Source organism: Equus quagga, chromosome 10, assembly GCF_021613505.1.
Source record: "Equus quagga isolate Etosha38 chromosome 10, UCLA_HA_Equagga_1.0, whole genome shotgun sequence".
NCBI classification, from domain to species: Eukaryota; Metazoa; Chordata; class Mammalia; order Perissodactyla; family Equidae; genus Equus; species Equus quagga.
The window spans coordinates 18,332,034-18,355,541 of NC_060276.1; the positions used below are offsets into that span (position 1 = coordinate 18,332,034).

The 23,508-nt window shown below is 37.5% G+C and overlaps 1 protein-coding gene across 1 annotated transcript in view; it reads right to left on the reverse strand.

Annotated features, from left to right (window-relative positions):
• Positions 1–23,508, reverse strand: part of STK26 (serine/threonine kinase 26) — a 49,495-nt gene that overhangs the window by 6,089 nt on the left and 19,898 nt on the right. Inside the window, exons 3-7 of the mRNA XM_046674115.1 lie at positions 14,925–15,155; positions 6,893–6,949; positions 1,881–1,989; positions 1,632–1,789; positions 127–312 (exon numbers count right to left, since the gene is read on the reverse strand). Coding sequence (XP_046530071.1) covers positions 127–312; positions 1,632–1,789; positions 1,881–1,989; positions 6,893–6,949; positions 14,925–15,155 — 741 coding nt within the window. The remainder of the gene's footprint in view (positions 1–126; positions 313–1,631; positions 1,790–1,880; positions 1,990–6,892; positions 6,950–14,924; positions 15,156–23,508) is intronic.

Here is a 23,508-nt window from a genome sequence, read left to right on the forward strand (position 1 = left end):
GGGCCAGGTTCCTGGCATCCTGGAGAATTGTCACATGCACTGTAATTCCTCACTGTGGAAAAAAACCACATCTGCTCTATGGAGATCGGATAATAGAAAACAGGAGTGATAGCAATATATACTCACAAATGACGGATCTTTGTTCAGGCAAGCATCAATAAACTCCTTAAAGGACTTAGTAAATTCTCCGACGAGAGTCGGAGGATTGTTTTTCGGAATAAGAAACAGAACTCTCATCGGATGCATGTCGGAGTTAGGCGGCTCTCCCTTGGCTAGCTCAATAGCAGTGATTCCCAATGACCAAATGTCAGCCTAAGGCAAGAGACAGAAAAAATTACCTTGAAACTCCGTTCCAACACCCGGCCACAAAATAACCTGTGCAATCTAATGGTCATGTGATATTCAAGCATCTCAAGAAATGTGGTGTTAAATTTTTATTAATAGAATTCATTTATTTTAAAAAATTATCAAATTCCCTACTTTGGGCCAGGTACCACATTCTAGGCACTGAGGATTCAGGGGGTGAATAAACGAGACAAAAATCCCTGCTCTCAAGGGGCTTATGTTCTAGTAGAAGAAACACATAAATAAACAAACAGTATCATGTCAGATGGTGCTAAGTTCTGTGGAAAAAAAAATAAATCAGGATAAAAGAATAATGAATGGGGCCGGCCCGGTGGTGCAGTGGTTAAGTGCACATGTTCTGCTTCGGCAACCCGGGGTTCGCCGGTTTGGATCCCAGGTGCGGACATGGCACCGCTTGGCAAGCCATGCCGGGATAGGCATCCCACATATAAAGTAGAGAAAGATGGGTATGGATGTTAGCTCAGGGCTAATCTTTCTCAAAAAAAAAAAAAGAAGAATGAATGATGGGGTCAAGGGGCTGCATATTTACACAGGATGGCTAGGGAAGACCTCTGTGTACGTAATGTTTAAGCAGAGACCTGATTGGGAGGAAGGTTATTCCAGACAGAGGGAAGGGCAAGTGCAAAGGTCCTGAGCCCAGAGTGTACTGCTATGTTTGCAAAACAGCAATGAGGCCACTATGGCTGAAGCAGATAGGATATAGAGGAGAGTGATAGGAGATGAGACTGGAGAGGCAGACAAGGGCCAGATCACAGAGAGGCATGTATGTGAAAGGGCGGACTTTGGATTTTATTCCAAGTGGGATGGAACGCCACTGAAGGGAATAGAATCCAAATATTACCAGCATCAAGAGAACTTATGATTTAGCAGCAACATCTGACATAATTCTGGCTTTAAGAATACTTTAGGGGGCCGGCCCTGTGGCCGAGTGGTTAAGTTCATGCTCTGCTGCCATGGCCCAGGGTTTCGCCGGTTCGGATCCTGGGCACGGACATGGCACTGCTCGTCAGGCCACGTTGAGGCAGCGTCCCACATGCCACAACTAGAAGGACCAACAACTAAAATATACAGCTGTGTACTAGGGGGGATTTGGGCAGAAAAAGCAGGAAAAAAAGATTGGCAACAGTTGTTAGCTCAGGTGCCAATCTTTAAAAAAAAAGAATACTTTAAAAGGAAGGAAAATTAAGGCAGTTGATTAAACAGGATAGTAAGCTATATAAAACTTATTATTAAAAAGAGAAGAGTTTGTACAGGCAACACTTTACTTTTGAGTCATAAGCCGACTGTTGAATAACTTCAGGAGCCATCCAAAATGGTGTTCCCACAAAGGTATTTCTTTTAATTTGTGTATCTGTCAGCTGGCCAGCAACTCCAAAGTCAGCAAGTTTAACATCCCCTTGTTCTGAGAGCAAGACATTGGCGGCTAGGAGGAAAAAGGAAACAAACAAAAATTACCCCTCAGCTTCCTCAGAATGCATCTATTTTTCTCAGGTTCATATTAGATGTTTGTGTACCTTTTATGTCTCGGTGAATTTTCTTTTCTGAATGCAGATAGTCCAGACCTTTCAAAATTTCCTTTAGCATGGTAGCAATCTGGAACTCATCAAATGGACCAGCTCGCAGCTTAGGGCAAAAACACACACACATACACGCATAAATGTTTGGAACAATAAAGTTCAAACTTGATATTAGCTTTGAAATAAGGGAATCACTTAGATATATGAAGAAGTTCTGTTTATTAAACCAATCTTTAAACAAATGATCAAAAATGTAAAAGGTGAGGGAAGAGAGTAAAAAAGTTAAGTCAAAGGGCTGAAGGAGTTTTTAAATGATTAGATTTAATCTTGACAGATAATATAAGCAGTGTCACCTATATACTAGCTCCAAATCCTGAGGTTCTTAAATCTTTGACATAAAGATTTAAGAAATACGCTTAAATAATGACAGACTAGCTTTCTCTTCTTCAGATAGGAAAAAAGAAATCAGCTACTTAAAGTTTGGCATTTGTTGTTTAAAAGCTATTAAATATTTATAGTGAACTGATTTTTAGATCAGACAGTCCATAAGATTTCCGCAGCAACCCAATTTGATCGTGTAGGTCCACTGCAACACGGTTCTTAGAATTTATGTATTTCAATAACATTGGAAAGCATAGAGCTTTTCTGAGGCTCCAATTTAAAATCTAGCCAGGAATTTAATAATTAAACTATTCAGACTTTCATTGTAAAAAAAAAAAAATTATCAAATCATGGAGGGATACAGTTTTTCAAATAACTGTAACACATTTCCCTTTCTTTCCCCATCCCTGTACCGAAGCCAATAGTTCCAAACTGGAATATAAGGAAAGCAATGATTAGGTTTCAGGAGAACTTGTAATGGAATATCTGAAAATCTCTCTTTAAAATACATGGTTATTTTAAAATTCTGGTACCTCATAAAGCACAAACAGTGGACTGTACAATATTATTACAGGAAAAGGGTGGGAATCTAAAGTCAGAGCTGAGGTAGAGTTCTGTTTGCTGGCAGGAGGGAAGAGGTGGTGAAAATCAAACATCGCCCACTCCGCCTCACACTGGGAGGGATTCACAGCTCTTTGGCACCTTGTGTATTTCATCTTTCATGAATGCCGTATTTATTCTGAATAAAGGGCACTTTTATGTTGAAATTTAACAGCTTAAAATAGAACCCATACTTTGGTCTCACTATTTAATATTAACTGTGGTCTGGGTATACAGTAGACTCCAGGGACATCCGTAGTTCAATAGGTGCCTTTCCTAGGTAACATTATCTATTTACTCTCAAATCTATCAACTTCCACCCCAAAAGTTTCTATTTAAATGGTAATGATTAAAGTCATTCTAAAAGGTGAATATGGCATGTTATTTTATCGATTCTGGCAATGAAATTCTGAGGTACTAACCAAATAAGTGAAAGACAAACATCATACTACTAAAAATTGGTACTTCATGGGGCCGGACTCATGGCCAAGCGGTTAAGTTCGCGCACTCTGCTTCGGCAACAAGGGGTTCGCTGGTTCGGATCCTGGGCGCAGACCTAGCACCCCTTATCACGCCATGCTGAGGCGGCGTCCCACATGGAAGAACTAGAAGAACCTACAACTAGGATATACAGCTATGTACTGGGGGGCTTTCGGGAGAAAAAAGAAGAGGAAGATTGGCAACAGATGTTAGCTCAGGGCCAATCTTCCTCACAGAAAAAAAAAAGACTCACTGATGTTCCCTTAAAAATATTAGTACTTATCATCAGTGATCATAAAATGTTGACAGGACCAGAGGAGGTATACCCTCAGTTACTTAAGAAATTGGGAAAGGTCCTTAATAAGGGGTAGTAGCTAACATTCTGAAGGACTTCTAAAACGGCCTGGACAAGCCAGTGTATTACCTAATACAGAATTTTAAAAATGTATTTAAGGAAAAACAAACAAAAAAGGGGTCCTAAACACCCATTAGCTTATCTGGTATATTTAGGTCCAGTTTAAAATTCAGTAAAAGTAAAACCTCAATTTACTGGGTCCTGGAAGAAGATGGAAGGGGAGACTCCATAGCAAGGAAATGGGAATGTGATGGTGGGACAGTTGGGTTTTTCTCATTAATTATCAGACAGAAAACTATCCCAAACCTTGTGGTAAAAAGGTTTCCTTAGTCATGTTGATAACTATTAGAAAAAGGCGAAAAAAAGGGAGTTGGAAAGAGAAGGAAGGTAAAGTAGATGGAACAAAGATTGTTTTTTTAATTTCTAATGTAACGTTGGGAGAGAGAATCCCAAGATCTTGGTCCACTGCCCTTGGAGTGCATAACTGAACTCCTCTCCAGTGACTGAAGACTGCGCCTTGTCCCCAAGAGCTAATACCTCTGCCTTCAGGGCAGTTTACCCGTGGTGGGTAATTTGCCTGTCAGCTGAGGATATGCAAGAGAGGACTATTGGCTCTTTCAAAGATTGTATACTTATGGGCTTGGGGATTTTCCTCACGTTCCTTTGACTTCCAGCCGGTCCCTAATGCACCATGTTATGTTATGCCTTCTCTTATGGTTAAGCATATTGTTTCCAACTTTTTTCCTTGGTACTCAAGTTTTATTCTATTAACCACATTACATGTGTTTTTATTGTAAGCCACTGCAACTCTTATTGGAAAGAAGGGAGGTAGAATAAATTCAATACGATAACATACAGTATGCTCCAAGTCTGTTCACATACAACTAATTTTTTTTCAAGAATGGTAGGGAATCTTAAGATATACAGTATATAATGTTGACATAAATTATGTCATAATAATATTCCATTAGTCAGGCCCCAGTTTAAAGTGATAAACACTCTCAGATCAGTATCCCTCTTGTTTTCTCTTGTTCCTGGTAGCAGTGCCCTCCTCTAAGCCTAATCTTTTCTTAGGCCCTCCAAATGCTAGCATTATTTGTACAGGACTATACATAGAGAAGAAATAGCACATTTTCTCCTCATTTGCTCTCCCTACAATGTTCAGTTAAATGAGGTTTATAATTAAATCACAATATTATTGAATTTTAGAGCTAGAAAAACAAAACTAGAAAGATTGCTAATCGAATTTCTTCATTGAACATCTGAGGAAATTAAGGCACAGATGTTAAATGGCTTGCCCAAAATTAGCCAGCTAGCCTGGCAGAACCAGGACTAGGACCTAGGACTCCTGATTTTTAGCTACTACAGTGCTAAGAGCATTTAAGTTTGTTGAATTGATGTTAATTTGGTACCTATTCTCCTAGGCAGAGATCAGAACGGCAGGATAAGATTAAGATCTTACAATCATTTCATTCAGAGACTTCATAAAACTGACCAAACTCCCACTGGGGGACACAGATTGTGTCAGTTAGGACTGGGCCAGTGTCCAATGCTTAACATGGCTAGCAGTGATTCTGATGAAAGCAGTGGACTAGCTTTGCCAACGCCTACAAAACGGGGAAGAGACATGGTGAGCACCTCAGGGGACCAGATAAGGTAACTGTGGTAAATTTGGAAAGGGCTCTTCATATTTAAAAAGAGAAAGGAGGATCGTGGAGCAATTATGAGGCTTTTTGTGGAGCTAACGTAAAAATTATTGTACAATAAAACTACGTGACAAGACAAATAGAAATGAGATCACTTAACTTCAAGAGGAGAATGAGAGCTGACTCCATATGCATGAAGGATTATTATACAAAGAAACTCCAGTTGTGTTCTCTCACGAGAGAGGAGAGAGAAAGAAAAAATGAGCTCAAGCTTTAGGATCAAGAATTAGATTAGACACGAGGAAGGATTACCTAACTCAGCAACTGATTAAACTAAGATGAATTCCTAGAAGGAGATGAGGCTCTCCATCAAGTTTAATTACCATTTATTCAGAATGGTTTAAGTATGGTTCTGTCTAAAGGAAAGAGAATCTCTTATGGTCATTTCTGTTCATAGGATCATTTGAAACTTTGGAGTCATTGGCAGTCAGGCTTAACGCCCTTTAAAAATAATCACTTTCAGTTAGGAAAACTCATCTCCACTTAAAAAATAAGAATTAAAATATTACTTGATGATCTTACTCATCAAAACATTTTATTTTTAGAAACAGCATACTCTAATTTTAAAGGCAGAAGCAAGCTAATATGTCATATAATATTCAAGATGGAAGAAAACTTAGAAATAGCTTAGTGAAACGTCTTTGTTTTATAGGACAGCCAATTGCAAGGAATTTATGGGTCTGGTTCTGTGACAGATTCAGTTATGAATAAATCCAGCCCTAAAACCTCAAACTCCCATAGGCCAGCCCAGTGGTCATTCTACTGCACAAAGTTGCCTCTAATAATTCATATTGAATTTTAAATACAATTTATTTTCATATTAATAAAGATTTTAAAAGGGTAAAAAACCAACATTGATAGAATCACACTAACATGAGGAAAACAACCAGCGTTTCTCAAAATCATTTTGTGAGTGAACACGGCTTCACTGTGTGGAACTTTTCCTACACACTGCAGGATTTTAGCATCCTCATCCCTGCCCACTAAAATGGCTGGAGCACTCCAAGACATTGTGACAAGCAAAAATGCCATCACATTTCCAAGTGACCTATAGAGAGGCAGAGAGAACTCTGTCGAGCCCTGGGTCTGTAGACCTACTTGGTCAGAACCCAGGAAGCACTTGTGGTGACAGTTATCTGAATTATCTATTTTTAAAAATCTAAGAATACACAGTCTTTTCAGGGATAAACTTGCAAAGTAAAACTCTAAACTGACATCAATCGTCACCCACTTATTCCTCATTTGGGGGGCTTTATTTTATTAAGCTATTTGCATTTCTTATATGCTCTAAGAATGTCAGCAACATGCTCAATCCTGCAACATAGCTGGGTCAACACAAGTGTGGTGGTCCTAAAGAAAGAGTTTACTTTGAACACATTAACTAAAGCAACCACTTAGCTTGCCCAAAAGCTGTTCTTTACTCCAATTGAAAGAAAAGTTAAAGTATGGATGTGGATGTGTGTCTGTAATTATTTAAAAATACTTACAAGGTCCAGTGCTGAACCGCCACCCAGATATTCCATTATTATCCATAATTTTGAACCCTGTAAAAGCCATGAAACAATTTCATAATTAGAAACCCGAGCAAAATAACATACGAGCATAAATGTTAAATCTGACATACTAATGTACTGGTTCTAAAATACAGGTTATAAGTTAGTTGTTTGGAACCAGAATATTTTTTCTATAGAACATTACAAATGAAAGTAAAATTCTGAGTCTTGACCCTCCCTCAAACTTATTTAGCCTATGATACAGCTAAATAAATAACAATTATTTCTTATTGTTAAACTATTAGCATTTTTTACATAACCCAGAAAAAATAACCATAGCTTTAAATGATTATTTTGAATGATGCTATCGAAAAGAAAAGATAGTTACATGAAAAAATGAGGAGGTAAATGGAGACTTGGAGAAATTTTGAATGGGGCTTCTGGATGCTTCCCATGTGATTTTAGAGTTTGAGGACACTGGATATTTTGTTTTCTTTCGGTTTTTGGCTTTTGTTTGAATGTACTTTACAACATTTTTTTTTTTTTGAGGAAGATTAGCTCTGAGCTAACATCTGCCGCCAATCCTCCTCTTTTTGCTGAGGAAGACTGGCCCTGAGCTAACATCCATGCCCATCTTCTTCTACTTTATATGTGGGACGCCTGTCACAACATGGCTTGACAAGTGGTATGTAGGTCCACACCTGAGATCCGAACTGGTGAACCCTGGGCCACCGAAGCAGAATGTGCAAACTTAACTACTATGCCACTGGGTCGGCCCCAAATGTACTTTACAACTTTTATCAGCCATGATTAGTGGGCATTTTTGGTACATATTTGGAACCTAGAAAGAATTTGGCTTACCCCCACTGCCCGAGGTAAATGGATAAGAGAAAGGGATTGTGCAGCTTAAAAAGCATATGATTACTCCAGGTAGAATTAACTTCACTGTAAGTTGTGCACGAGGAAATGAGGCTCATGGGGGAGTACATGGGAGTATATGAATCCCAAAACAGGTGTACACACACACACACATACACACACACATCATTCAGCTCTATCAGATAAAAACTGGAATAAACCATTAAATCTTTTTTTCTGTGAGCTATAGCTTGAAATACAAGGGACACGTCTCTCTCTATACCATTTCATGAGTGGTATTCTCCGAATTTTTGTGGGACCACAAAACTGACTGGAAGTGGAATGGTTGGTTTTACTATACTGGCAAGTAGTCAAGTTGTGAATGGATTGTGTTCCAAAGTCCATTTTTAAGTGAGATGTTTGGAATTTGGAAAGCAAGCATTTTTCCATAAAAATAATGTCTAGGTTCCTGGGGTAGTCCCCCTCAGAAGACAATTTAACACAAAGGGATCCATAGTACAGCTTAAAGAGTACCAAAGAAACTAACTACTATTTATACTGTAACAGTGTTTCTAGGGGAAAAATATATTCAGTGTTGTGCTTCAACCTGAGATGCCAGGAACACATTTCTCACCTTTATAGCCCCAGCTGTGTGATGAAGATTCTCAAGCTACTGCTGGTAGGCCTCAAACTCTAAAATTCCCGGGAAGTACTCAGGAGTTCCATTTAACATTTCCAAGTGTTTCCATGAGGCTCAGGCTTTATCATGGCAGAGAATGGACTCCAGCAACATGATGAGTGTTTAGGCAGTAGTATGGGGTATGTAGCCTAAGTTAGGGACCGAGGAGGGAGGGCTCAGTTGAATTAAGGTGAAAGGATTCCTCCTTTGTTTTTTGAGGCTGCCCCTATGTAGGATGTATAAGAGAAGAGAGGAACAACGTGCCTTCCCCCTAATCTCCACATCCACTCTCTCCTGTCACAGCAGGCCAGCTTGAACTGAGGAAAGAAAGAAAGCTGAGAGTCTTCGCTAGCAGCGATGTCTACAGTAGGAAAGAGAGAAATAAATCTCCATAATAGTGGGGAGGAAAGAGGAGTTCTAGAAATCATTCATGTAACTTGTTATTATGTATAGAAATTAGGCACTCAGAGAATTATGAACCTGATGTGTCTTTATACTTTTTTCAAGAGAAGAAAAAAGTGTTTCTCACAATGCCATATAGCCTGAGAATTTTTCTTTTGCCACAAGCTTGTTTCTAATAAGTACTGTATTCTACCTTATGAATTTAGAATGCTTCCCATTCACCTGACATTTAAAAGAAAAAGGTCTTATAAAACATGTTTACCTGTTTTGCGGTTTTTCCAAGTTAAAAACAATGTGTGGGGGTTTTTTGGGTACCAATTCAAAACAGAAACTTACCAACTGTTCTTCGCTAAAAATTATTCATAGAAAGCTTAAAATGTTATTAAAGTTATGACTAAGCAACTTCCAGATCTGAAAAGAAGGCTTCCTCCTAGCAAGCAAGCTGTTCAGTGGAACTAGGACTCTTCTGAGACAGGCAGGGAACCAGAGCTGCCTGCCTGATAGCTTTTCTGGCTGCTTCCTTCTGATTACCACTTCAGGAGATAAGCCTCACTGGAGGATGGCCATAGATCTGAGCATTCAGAAGAGTGCTAGGCAGGCACTGGGACTGAAGCAAGGGCCGAGTGGGCTCAGGCAGGAATGGTGAGCTGGTGGGGCTTCTCCCTGCTCAAGGAAGCTTAACCACAGAGGCTCCTCTCACCAGTTCCTTGTCCACCGCAGGTCTCGATGAAAACACCCATCGTAAACAAAACAAAATGAAAAAACCTAGGCCCTATGTTTGTATTTTTGGGGGGAACTACAACTTCTACCTTTGATTTCTGATAAAAGATGTTTGTGTTGGAGAATGCAAATAAGTATGTTTTGTTTGCTTTTAAATAATTTAAAAGGCGAAGATGATTTATCTACATACACTTCCAAAAGAGCCAAGTGACTGTAAACTATAACCATACATCCAGTACATTTAAGCACAGGAAGTCCCTAAAGGAAAAAATCCACTTCTCCACTTCCAAAATGATCCACATATTTTAACAAAGGGTTGGAGGAGTAAGTCTAAAGTCCTGCGTCAACATGGGTAGTCAGTTAGGGGTTAAGAAATGGCTCTGTTCCAAAATTCAGAATGCCTAAAGAGTAAGTACAGACATTCCTTGATTTATGATGGGGTTACATCTTGATAAACCCATTGTAAGTTGAAAATGCGTTTAATAGGCCTAACCTACCGAACATCCTAGCTTAGCCTAGCCTACCTTAAACATGCTCAGAACACCGACATTAGCCTACAGTTGGGCAAAATCATCTAACACAAAGCTTATTTTATAATAAAGCATTGAACATCTCATGTAATTTATTGAACACTGTACTAAAAGTGACAAACAGAACGGTTGTCTGAGTCCAGAATGGTTGTCACTGTATCGGTCATTTACCCTCATGATTGCGTGGCTGACTGGGAGCTGTGGCTCGCTGCCTTTGCCCAGCATCACACAAGAGCGTTGTACCACATATTGTCAGTGTGGGAAAAGATCAAAACTCAAAATTAGAAATATGGTTTCTACTCAACATGTAATACCTTCGCATCATTATAAAGTTGAAAAATCGTAAGTTAAACCACTATAAGTCAGGGACTGTTCATACTCTATACAAATCTAGTGTAACAAATAGTTGTACTATTTACTGAGGAGAAGTTGAAGCCTAGTGTTAACAAATTACTGGTGTCTGAAGTATCAACTCTGTCACCCCATGAGGCCTTTGAATCCCACTGTTGGTTGCGAAAACAGACACTTGGCCAAAGCGGGGAGAAATGCTACTACAGAACTTAGAACTCATTTGTTGATAGAAAAGCCACTTAAAATACTCATTATATGTATTTGAGAGATCATCATTGTACTATATAGCAAGTATATGTTGAATTAAGTGGGCTAGTCTGTGGATCCAATAGCCAATCTTAACACTGACCACATAAACGAGCATGTATAATAAGCCAGTCACCAAAGGACAAACGTTGTATGATTCCACTTATATGAGGAACCTAGAGGAGTGAAATTCGTAGAGACAGAAAGTACAGTGGTAGTTACCAAACTATGGTAAGACGAGAATGAGGAGTTACAGCTTGAGGTGTATAGAGTTTCAGTTGGGGAAAATGAAAAAGTTCTGGAGATGGATAGTGGTGATTGTTGGTTGCACAACAACTTGAATGTGCTTAATGCCACAGAACTGTACACTTAAAATGGTTAAAATGGTAAATTTTGTGATGTATATTTTACCACAATAAAAAAGAAACAGTATATGAAATTTTATAGAGCTGGAAGGGACAGTAGAGATCATCTTGCCAGATACTTTACCACCTCCGAATCATTTTCCTCTAGTCTAGAATGCCTTGTCTATACCCCACCTTCACATCCCAACTCCCAGCAAAATCATACTCAAGACCCAGTTCAAATGCTACCAGTTTTAGGATTATTCCACTTGATGTACCTACAGATAAGCATATATGAGGCAAGTTAGATAGACCTATCTGGGGCTAAGAGGAGAGGCAGGAAACAGAGACATGAATTTAGAGGTTGTCAGAATAAAGTGAATGAGACCGACAGGCCAAATACGCACAATGAGAGGAATACACACAGTAGGCATTCAATAAATGTCTGCTGAATTGAATCTAACATGGGGCTTCTTAGAGGTGTGTGATATGAACTTTAAAGCTATTCTTATTTTGAGAAAAAATCATCCTAAGAAGGAGAAAATGTGTCCCACTTCAATTTCCTTCAAGTTTTATAAGAAAACTCCAAAATTTTTAAAAATTAAAGAATATTCCAGAAACATTCATCATACACCAGAAACAAGCACACACAGAAGTCTCAGAAAAAATAATGAGAAGGCTACAAAACTGTATAGACTCTATTCTGGAAATATTTTACTTCAATCATTTATATCAGTGGTGGTGGTATGTGGAGGGGGGCATATTTCCTTAACACAAACAGAAATCTAAAGGCAATTTTCAGCAGCAAATAAAGGCACGATTCAAATTCTACTCAATGCCTGAGTGAGCTTCATTTTAAGATTTACATCGAACCAGAAAAAATATTTAAAGATTATAAAAGATTTTTCCAATATCATGAGATCAGAAGGGAAAGGTTTGCTTACTTTAGCCCTCTTCATAAAGACTAACTTTGTCTCTCAAGAAAATCTGCAGTGAACTAAAATTAAAGGAAAATACTGTGGTCATACTGATGTGTTTGTCTGGTTTTTACTCTTGTTTTTAAAAATGAAGTTATACAGTGAGCTCAGTCAAAATGAATACCTAGTACATTTTTGCATGTTTCAAGGAAATCACTGCAACTGCATACAGTTTCAGAGAGCATATAATTTAGTCTCAAATGCAATAACCTTTCCTCTAGCTTACAGTGAGGTCTTGGTTATGTATGATATTCTGTGTAAGGACAATCTGAGAAAAACCCATATCCTACTTTACTCAATTAACTCGACTCACAAAATCTCCCATGTCATCTGAAACGGAAGGATGGGTCACAGTAAGAACATAAGTCGATTGATAATGCAGCTCTCTGATGGCACTTAGACGATGTAGCCTTGAATTACATTAACTGCATTAAACAGAACCCTGTTATATTTGATACGATTTTAGTTAACAAAAAAAAAAGTAAGCCCACAAAGTCACCCTATGTTTTAATATTAATGGAAAATAAACAAGTTGGTCAATTTAAGAAAGTAATTTAAATAAACAGTATTAAAAGGTTATAAAAGCATAAGATTTTTCTTTGTGCATATATGTGTACATCCATATAGAGATAATACACAAACACATATTTGTTTACTTTAACATAAACAGATTCAGGATAAAAATGATAAATAATCGGCCAGCTGTGAATTTCTAGAATTTATCATGAAATGACATGTTTTTCAAAGTAGTCTTTCACATCATGGACTTTAATTAATCGTGGGTAAAACAGATAAAAATAATCCAGTTTAATCCTTTAAGAAGACATCATGGATAATGGTTTTATATCACTGATTGGCCTGAGAACATTCTGCAATCAAGATTTGGACAAAACAAACTATCCATTCTTTTTAAAGATCAGGTATGTATTGGGTGACCGGTACATGCGCACTATGAGGGGAATTCTTTTTAAACATGAAATCTTATGAATCAATAATACAAACAGAGCTATAATTTATTTTCCATGAGAGTACTGAATATGAATAAACAAAGGCTATAAGCAACCAACCAAACAGGCATGCCATTCAGTACTCATTTTCAATATAATATAGAATAGCCAATTTTAAATAGGGCTTATTTAATATTTTAAGTCAGTTACCAAAAATAGCTTATCTGTTACAGGTGTCTAAAAATAGCAAGGGTTCAGTTTTGCTCTGGAGTGGGTCTGGAATTACCAGGATTTAATCCAGAAAGAGTAAACCAGAACAAGCAAACACACACACACACGAGACGACAAATTCCTGGGGCTGCCTACAACCAAGACTGCTATGGGAATTAGCAGGGGGACCTAAAACTAGTGAGACTGGGTGACAATAGATAGGATTCCTAAAGAAGAATCTGATCCACTAAATAAGGTTTTTAGAAAAGAATACCAAAGCAAAATACGCCACAAAGAATCCAATAATTGCGTATATAGTAAAATAGAGTAACGGCTAATACTTAGAAGTAAATTGGATAAGAATTACCAGCAGTATCACCTCCTCTTGGAAGCCTTTGCTTCACACAACCCCCCAAAAAATGACAGAAGTGACTACTTGCTTATTTGTGCCCCATCTGTACCTTATACATACTTAATCACAGAATCTGTACCATTTTAGTGCACTATGGCACTGTGAGCTCCGTAATGGCAGGAGTGAGTTGCTCATTTTTCTATCTCTAGCATCTAGTACAGTATAAGACACATAGTGACTGGCTGTTTAATGATTCATTCTACTATGCATTCATTCCACATTAATATAATTCATGTAATATTAGAATAAATCACGCATCATAAAAAGGCAGTAAAATTGATGACGAATTTCTACATCAGTATTGATTAATATAAATAGATTATCCTAGGGTTTATTGGTCAGCAGAACGTAAAAATATAGAATTAATTTTTATGCAGGCTAACAGCATGATGAGTTATAAACACACCCTTTTTGGCCTAGAGATAGATGAACCAAAAACCAACCAAACAAAACGCCCTTCCCCCATTGTAAACCCAGAAAAGCAAGGATCTAACTAACACTGCCTTCCTTTGAAAAATTTCAACACAAGCACAGAAATTTTTTATTTTAAAATAATTTAAACTCTAACATAAGCTAGATGTTTCTACCTATTTATTCTTCACATTTCAATAGATACCAATCCTGACTTCGAACTCTGGAACCCAAGAACTCTTGGGTTTTACTAACCAAAGAGTTTATTGTTATGCTGAAACATCTCCATCTGCTGGAACTTTAATGTCTGTTAATTCCACGGAAACTAAAAATCCAACTTTTCTTCTTTGGAGGAGGTGGGGAACAGATATTATTCCATTTAATTCCATTTCAACAAATATTTATTATGTGCTTAAGATGTGCCATGCCCTGTACTGAGTGATGTAAAAACCAAGACTGGTTGAGCTATAAACTCTCTGCCATCAAGGAGCTCACAACCTGGAGGGACAGAGAGATGTGTAAATAACCACTGTAACTCAGCGGAATAAGTGACATACAGTATTTACATATTCCATCAATTCTGAGGTTGAGACAGACTGGATCATCAAGAATAATGTATGAAAGCCCAGGGGGAAAGCTCTTTTCTGACAAAGGATATGTCTCAAGGACCAGCTACATTTCTGCTCCTCCATCAACTCAGAAGTTCAGGTGTGGAAAAACGGTGCAGCTGAGGACTGGGATGCATTCAGGATACAGCTGCTAAATCGAAAAACAGTCTATTTGGCACTATAAATGGAGCTGGATTCTGCCTGGAGGCCAAAGACTGCCAAATCCTAATTTAAGACATTGCCTTTCAAAAAACAGAATTTAAAAAAAAAAACAAAGAAAAACTTATAATGAAAATACCTTATGACTTAAATAATATAGCACACACATTACCTTTAAATATGATCCATAGTATTTTGTTACATATGAGCTGTCGCACTGACTCAAAACAGTTATTTCTTGCTGAATGTCTTCAATTTCATCTTCGGCTTCCTCGAGGTCTATGATTTTAATAGCAACCACTTGCTGGGTACGGTTATCAATTCCTTTGAAAACTTCTCCAAAGGAGCCTTTCCCAATGCGTTCTAATTTTGTGAACAGTTCTTCTGGATCGGCTATATTATTCTACCAGGGGGGAGAGAGAAAGAAAGGAGAGAAGGAATGTTTTGCAGCACATTTGTTTAAATGAAGGAAAATAAATCAGATAAGACATCACACATTTTTCAAAAGAATACAAACTCCCTTGACTCTGCACATGTGCTTTGTTGGAACAACTGCAATCCTAAACAGCCAGCCAGTCCATATTCTACTGAATCGCCCACACTAACTGAGTTGAGCTGATCCTACCACCACAAACAATCCCACAGAGCAAATGTTGTCTCCGGTGCCTGCAAAATGGACAGGAACTTTTAAGAATACACAATTTGCACATCAATGCGATGGTAGCGACAGTGAGAGAACCTAACATCCTATCAGCAAAACATTACCCTTTAACTCTCCTCTCTCTCCAGCTCGGACATCCCAATCACCCCACCTGTACTTCTAAACCAGCATGTAAACAGCACAGAACACTCGAGAATTTACAAGTCTTTTTTTCTTTACGTGGGATTCTATCCATATGCAATGTTCTCATCAATGGCCGAAATAAGATTCTATAGCTTCACCATAATTGCTAGTACTCATGAGGGAAATGGTAATATGTTGAACTCCCACAACTCATCTCACAGTGGGAATCCATAATAAGTCAAAATTTTGCTACAATAAAATCTGGAATCAAGCATAGGTTTTTAGGTTAACAAATGTATAGGCATGACTTAGATTGACAAATTCACTGTCCTTTCCCGATTTGGAAATATCCTTTGTCTTATACAATTTTGAATTAAAATTTTATTCCCACAAGACAATTTTTATATCCTTACTTAAACTCATATTGCTGAATAAATGCTACTGATAAAGTAGAAACACAAGATTTCCAAACCTCCCTCCCCATAGGAACGCTATTAAGTTATACTTAGGTGCTTAATTAGTCTACGTCTTAAACTTTACTTTGAGCTCCTTAAAAATATAGGAGGATGCTATCTAGTTTTGGTGAGCTGTCTATATTTAATCTGTCAATCTGACCTAGATTGTCTGTTCATTTGCTATAATGTTACCTAGTCCTCAATTTCAGGAGATAATTACAGAATCAGTATGTTTCCTTATATCTTCTCTTATTAGAGAAAGACATCATTAAAGGTTACTAGTTTTCTCTCAAGTTCTTTGTACCATCATCACCAAATAGATCCACTAGTACTCCAGTAAACTGCACACCTTTGAGTAACTTAAATACTTACGACTGTTTTTAAAGAATTTCACCAACCTTTCTTTTTCAACCTGCCTAAAATACAATTTGCACATGACCTGCTTACTTTACAAGCTTCCCCTTCTCCTTGATTGGATTTTTTCCACTTCTAAAAGATGCACTTTCTATGTAGTAGTCTCTGATATTGCAAGCCACTTGTTATCCCCACCTACCTCGAGCACCCACACGAAGCAAATACATTTTGACCTTCCTGTATAGGCTTTTAAAAATAATTTAGACTTCTTGTAGGTTGCAAATGCCTCTTTAATGCTCACATTTTGTTATAATACCTTCTCCAAAACTTGAGTATCATCATTATTGGTTCCCTTGGCATTGTAGCTCATTGTGATTACTATTACACAGTAGCTAACCCACAAGTTATCTCTTCCTACTTTTGGTGATGGTTCTTGTCTTTCTATTACCTGGCAGCAAAAAAACTCACCAAACAGCTTGGTGGTAAGTTTGCCTCCCTATAACTTATTAAATTCGGTGGATTTGGAAAAATAAAAAAATCAAATCTTTCAGTTTTTCTCATGTAACTACAAATCTAAAAGTTGTAAATATACCATTGATTAAAAAATACATAGTACATACTTTCTGATAACACATTCTGGACTAAGAAGTGTTTTCGTTAACTTTAAAACCAGAAATTTTTGTTGCAAGAAACAAAGATTAAATCCTAATGTTCATAATTCATGTTTTAAAAGGATTTGACTGAAACAATCAGCCCCAGGGAGCACACAGCTGCTCTTGCTTTCTACAATAAATGAGTTCCTGAAAGTATGTAAATCAAAGATTTAAAAATCAAGTCACATTTTGCATTTTAAAGAAACTCTGAAGTGAATCCTAACTCATCAATATAGTTTAAGATTTTAAATCAATGAATACCAAGTTGGAGAAAGATCTATCATTTACACAATGTTTGCACTTCCCACTCTTTTATTTGGGGACTAAAACTTCTCATGAAAAACCCAAACTTTCAGAATGGAGGGAATCATGAGAACGAGCGTTCACTAGTATAACCTCGCCTCCTTGACTACCTGAGGGATAGGTCCCTGCCCTATTTACCAATTCCTGAATCGTGGATAGATAATACCTAAGTATTATCTCACCAGCTTCTTAAATCAAAGCGTCCTAAGTCTTTATTAAGACAGATTTCTTTTCTGTTTTTCATAACAGGGCAAAAGTCAAGAAAATAAACGGTAAACATCCCAAGTAATGCAATTTAAAAGCTACCTATACAAAGAACCTGATTTGCCCAATCATCCACATCACTCTTCTTCAGAGCCTCTAAGAAAATCAAGTCAAGTCAGCTCCCTCTCCACTCAATCAAATATTCTTTGAAGAATATTAAAATTTCCAAATCTTTCTATCTCTACTGCAAAATTATAGTTTACTACTATATTTGTATTTGCATTGCCTTCTCAAAGAGTTAGCCCAGGAAGGAGCTCTAAATTCTGCAGCAACAAATAGGAGGAATTACTAAATTCACTTCACATTGATTTACAAACTATTAGTAGACGATTTATATGTGCCCCTCAAAAATATGTCTGTGAAAATGAAAACCTGACAGAGTCACCTCAGGACATTCTCACGAGCCCTTCGCACTCTCTACCTCTCCTTTGCTTGGATTTGGACTCTTCAGTTCTAAGCACACTGTTACAAATTTGCCTTTTTTTTATTTTTTAACGATTGGCATCTGAGCTAACAACAGTTGCCAATCTTCTTTTTTTTCCTGCTTTTTCTCCCCAAATCCCCCCAGTACATAGTTGTATATTTTAGTTGTGGGTCCTTCTGGTTGTGGCATGTGGGACGCCGCCTCAGTGTGGCCTGACGAGTGGTACCATGTCCGCACCCAGGATCCGAACCGGTGAAACCCCGGGCTGCCGAAGCGGAGCACACGAACTTAACCACTCGGCCACGGGGCCGGCCTCTACAAATTTAAGTCTTAGACAGAAGGTATCATTACCACTAAAACAACAACAACAATAACAAGGACCTTTCAGTAGGGAAATACTCTTAGGAAGTCCAAAATGGAAAAATGCAAGATGATCCTCTTGCTTGTCTCCTGTGGAAAGTCAGGGGCAGAGGGAAGAAGACTTCCTGCACACTTAACTCACAGAATCAGAGGCTGGAAGAACTCTTAAAGGTTCTCTAAGTGCTCTCCAGTCCTGGCTGCAAATTAGAAGCACAAGCACAACTTTTAAAATGCAGATACCTAGGCCTTATTCCAAAATTACTGAGTCAGAATCTCTAAGATTGAGGCCCAGCAATCAGTATTTTTTTTTTAAAAAAGTACTACAAACTATTCCCTATGTAGTCATTTTGGCACCAGTCTTAAGATCAGCATTTAGGAACCATGGAGTAGACACATCTGAAATTTGTATCGTTGATTACGGGGAACCCATTACCCTTATTTTCCCCCAGGCAAGCACACGGCTCTCTTCTAACTCTGCACACTGTAAGTGGACAACTTGGAGAGGAAAATAAAACTAAGAGGACTTTGGTATTTATATATACATACCTATATTTTAAAAATTAAGTCTGCTACACTTCTTCTAAGAACACCTCTCTGAAGTTAGTACCTACTCTCAAAATATGACCAGACACGTAGTATGTACCAAAACACACACAATAGATCCCATACTCTTTGTCTATGTATTCTCGAACATTTTCTTTACCCAGTATAGTCTATGTAATAATAGGGTGTTTAACAAGTTAAGATTTAATTGATGACAGTTTTGAGGTAACAGTCAACATTGCTAAGGAGTGAAAATTTAGTCCTAGTTAGCCAGTAGAAAGTAGGTACGAATCATGGAGCGGGATGTAGGAGAGGACAAAAGATTTCCTTGATTTTCTTGGTGTCCCTGGCCGGGTCTGAAAATTAAACTGACAGAGACAGATGGACAGAAGTATATAAATTTATTTAATATAAGTTTTGTGTGACATGGGAGCCTCCATAAGGAAGTGAAGGCTCGAGGAAATGGTTAAACTTGTGGGGTTTTATGCGAGGTTTGATGAAGTGTGGAAAGTCGTGGGAAGATGTGATAGGGCCAAGAGTATGAGCTAAGTGTAGTAAACCGGGGGAAGCTCAGCGAGGTGTGTTTGTTCAGATTCTTCTTGGCGTCTCTTTGTCTTTGGAGACAAGGATGCTCCTTTCCTCTGGGTATAGGGAGAGCACCTCTCACATGAGGGTCTTAGGATCTGCTTCAGGGGAGAAGAGGGGGAGTGACAGTAACCTTCGTGCTTCTGCAGTTTTCTCAAACTCCTTCAGCTTCAAATATTCAATATGCCAAGGTGCTATATTTTGGGGTAGCGTGTTCTGAACCCCATGAGGGGGCATTAGGAATAAGTGATCGGGATAAACAAGAAAATTATAGACTGAATTAGAATTAGCCTTGAGGTTCTAACAGAATGGAGACCTGGAGAGCCAAAGGTGGGAAAGAACCAAAGTTAAAAAATATAGTTTCTTTGAATCTGCAGTAGCTAAGTAAGACCTCTAGTCTGGAGCCGAGAGTGAACACATAATAGATTTAGGGAAGAGACGATAGATTTCTCAGAAGATTTGACTAGGAAGGGTTGAGTTCAGGTGAAAGGACCTTCAAGAACCAAGAACCAAGAAGAGCAAGGTTGAACTCTAAGTTTTGCACTTGCCTCCCTATCTTAATAAAATCCATACTATGAATGCTCTTGGCTATAAGATACTTTTTGCACTTTGCAAAGACTGATCTGTGTATAGGCCTTTCAGTGACTCACTGATGAGGAGGGGTATATGGGAAATGATGAGCAAAGAATGTGCTAATGATATAAAGGCTTAGAAAGGAAGACCTCTTACGCTCTTCAAATTCTCAAGCGGTAACACCAGGAGTGACAGCAGTGAACTCAAGATGCCCTGACAATCACAGAGAGTAACTGAAAACTTTAGCCTAATGATGTACTAAAAACTAGAGGCATACCCAGTTAGCTACCTATTTAAATTGCTCAGATTAGTTCTCCCAAATTAGAGAGGAAAGGCTTTTCTGGATTACTTCCATCTCTATAGTATTACCTGTCATCTAACAAGTAGGGTGCATATAAATATAAGTTATTCTCTAGTGGATCTACGAGCTTCAAATTCAATTAGTTCTATTATGATTGACTATGTTAAGATTTTTCAACTGCCCTATGAACATTGCCTCAAAAGTTTGTTGAGTGCTTCCTAATCAAGATACTGTCAGAAGAAAAAAAAATATTAAAAATCAACAGCCATATACCTCTTAGTACTGCTTGAGTTCAAGAAAGACCACAGGACACCATCTGTCTTTTTAAAGTGCCATATATGATCTAAGCACAAATTGACTTCTCCCTGGATGGAACTCCAACAGTCATAGGCTTTTAGAGCTGGAAGGAAATGTATAGGTCATTTAATCCAACTCCAATAAAGCAACAAGTATTTATTGTATGCCTTCTGTGTCCTGGGTTAATATCACCTAATGGAAACCATGAAATTTAAGGCCATTTATGTCAAAGTGATGGTAGAGGTAGGGAGAGGTTAAGAAGGGAAGCAGAAATCCTGGAATTAAAAGAATTATAGAATCTTTGAGATGAACAGGAATTTAGCAAACATCTGATCACAAATCTATTTTTACAGAGAGAAAACTGTAGTCCAGAGAGGTTATAAATTGTTTAAGGATATACGGCAGTTAACTAGCGGCAAAGCTCAAACTTGAACTCAAGTCTCCTGACTCTTAAATCTAAGGTTCTTTCACTACAACTTGGGTTAATTTGTAACTTAAACTCTACTCTTTTGCTATAAAACCAAGATTATTTTCCACTATGAACAGATCATACAATTGTCTAATGTCTACTTAGTAATAGCCCTACATTTAAAGAATTTGAAAAAATTTAAACTTAAAAGCATTTGAAAAACTCAAAATAGGACTTTCCTATTCTTTGAATGCTATGAATTCTTATAATTTATTTTATTAATGTAATTTTTTGAATTTGAAAAAGTTTAAACAAAAGCATTTGAAAAACTCAAAATAGGACTTTCCTATTCTTTGAATGCTATGATTTCTTATAATTTTTGAACCTCTACACAATTGACTGATCCCTGCATATATGCACAATTACCAAATACTTCATACTACAATCTTTCAGAGAAGCGACCTGCATGTAATCTTGCCTTTCTGGCAAAGTTACGATTCTCAGCCCATTTTTGTCCATGTCAATAACCAGACGAGAATGGGCCAGCTTCTAGAGCATGGGAAACAAGGTAGGGCTGGTATTCTATACTATGATTCCCATAGGATCCAATGTCCAGAAGCCAACAGCTCCAATGTCAGCTTTATCAGTGATTTATTATAGAATTCAGTAGCCCTTAACACTAAGGTTTTCAGTTCTCTTCATAAAAAAAGACCCTCAAATTGATGAAATTGTCCAAGAATAAAAATAATAATTCTGTGCTAGGTTATATATAGGCATAGAATTGTTCAAATGACCGTATGACTACTCAGATTACTTTAACAATGAGAAGGATAAAACAAACTCATAGAGACTTTTGAAGAATGTGATGTTAGAGTATTTCTCCACTTTGTACAACCTCGGGTTCATATTACAAGCATCTGATGAAATTTTATGGAATTCTTTTTTTTTTTTAAAGATTTTATTTTTTTTCCTTTTTGTCCCCAAAGCCCCCCGGTACATAGTTGTATATTCTTAGCTGTGGGTCCTTCTAGTTGTAGCATGTGGGATGCCGCCTCAGCGTGGTTTGATGAGCAGTGCCATGTCTGCGCCCAGGATTCGAACTGCCGAAACATTGGGCTGCCTGCAGCAGAACGCGCGAACTTAACCACTCGGCCACGGGGCTGGCCCCCTATGGAATTCTTAAGACACCTCTGTGATTTATATTACTGAAGTAAAATATTTAGCTTCACTATATTTAGCATATGACAGAATAAGAACTAAGATAATTATGTCTGTATACGTCTCAAATTAAACATGAAGAATTGGGCTTGAGGTCAAACTTCTTTGGGTGGTCAGTCATTTGAGTTTGCATTTCCATGTTTATGAGAGCTCAAAATATTTATCTAAGCACATAAAGAAAATATTCTTAGTTTACCTATTTTTATGGCATACTCACATTTTTACATCTCTCTCAAAGGTTATTATAACCTGCTTTTGCAACATAAAGTGGAAGTCAAATTGTCTCATTTTACATATATGCAATGGGATAAATGAACGTAGTCAGAAATGTAGTTACAACAACCCTGGGCTTCCTTGTGGTCATCAGACAGCATTTTATCAACTCACAGCTGAGTTCCTGTCTTTACTCACTCACCTAAAAGGCAGTTTTGAGCAGCAAAGCAGCCCTGGTCTTAATGGCAAAGGATAAAGTCAAAGGTCTCATGCAGTAATATTTTGTACTCTTAAGGCAACAATTTAAACTTTCAGCAATATTGTGCCTAGCAACAAGAAAAATGTGTTCATCAGGCAAATATATAATTAGATTTATAAGTACTTTTTCATCTTCTCTTTATTTTATTATTTCTATTTTTAAATGTAACTCATTAGCAAAAATACTTAGAATGCAAATATTTTAGTAAAGGATAACTTCATTAAAATTATTACAAAGGTTTTGACATAGCTGCATGAATAACACAGCCATTTGAGGAGTTTATCCTGATTAATAATTTTGCATCTACTTCCTCTTTAAGAACAAAAGAATAATTGATAATATTCCTTCATCTTAATTCCGCCTACTCAACAGATCATAGAGAACAGCAAGTTAGGAGGCAGGGGAAAAGAACAATGAAGGAAGGAGAACACATTCTGGGATGTGAAGAACGCAGTTCTTTACATATGTTTGTAAGACAGTTGAATTTACAATCGAGTAAAGAAAAATGAAACAATTATTTGATTCTGTTGTCATTTTACCACATAACACGTTTTTCTAAAGAAAAATGAAATAAAGAATGAGAAGAAATTTAATAACTTCCCCCACTTTTAGAAATCCTCAAGTAAGAAACAAAGTCATAATAGGCAACACTTTTATTAGCTCCATTTCCCAGATAGATCTTTAAATTTAATTGAAAGTAGAAATGTCAGGTTATTTTGTTCAGCCAGCTAAATCATCTTTGGATCTAAGAGCTCTTAAAT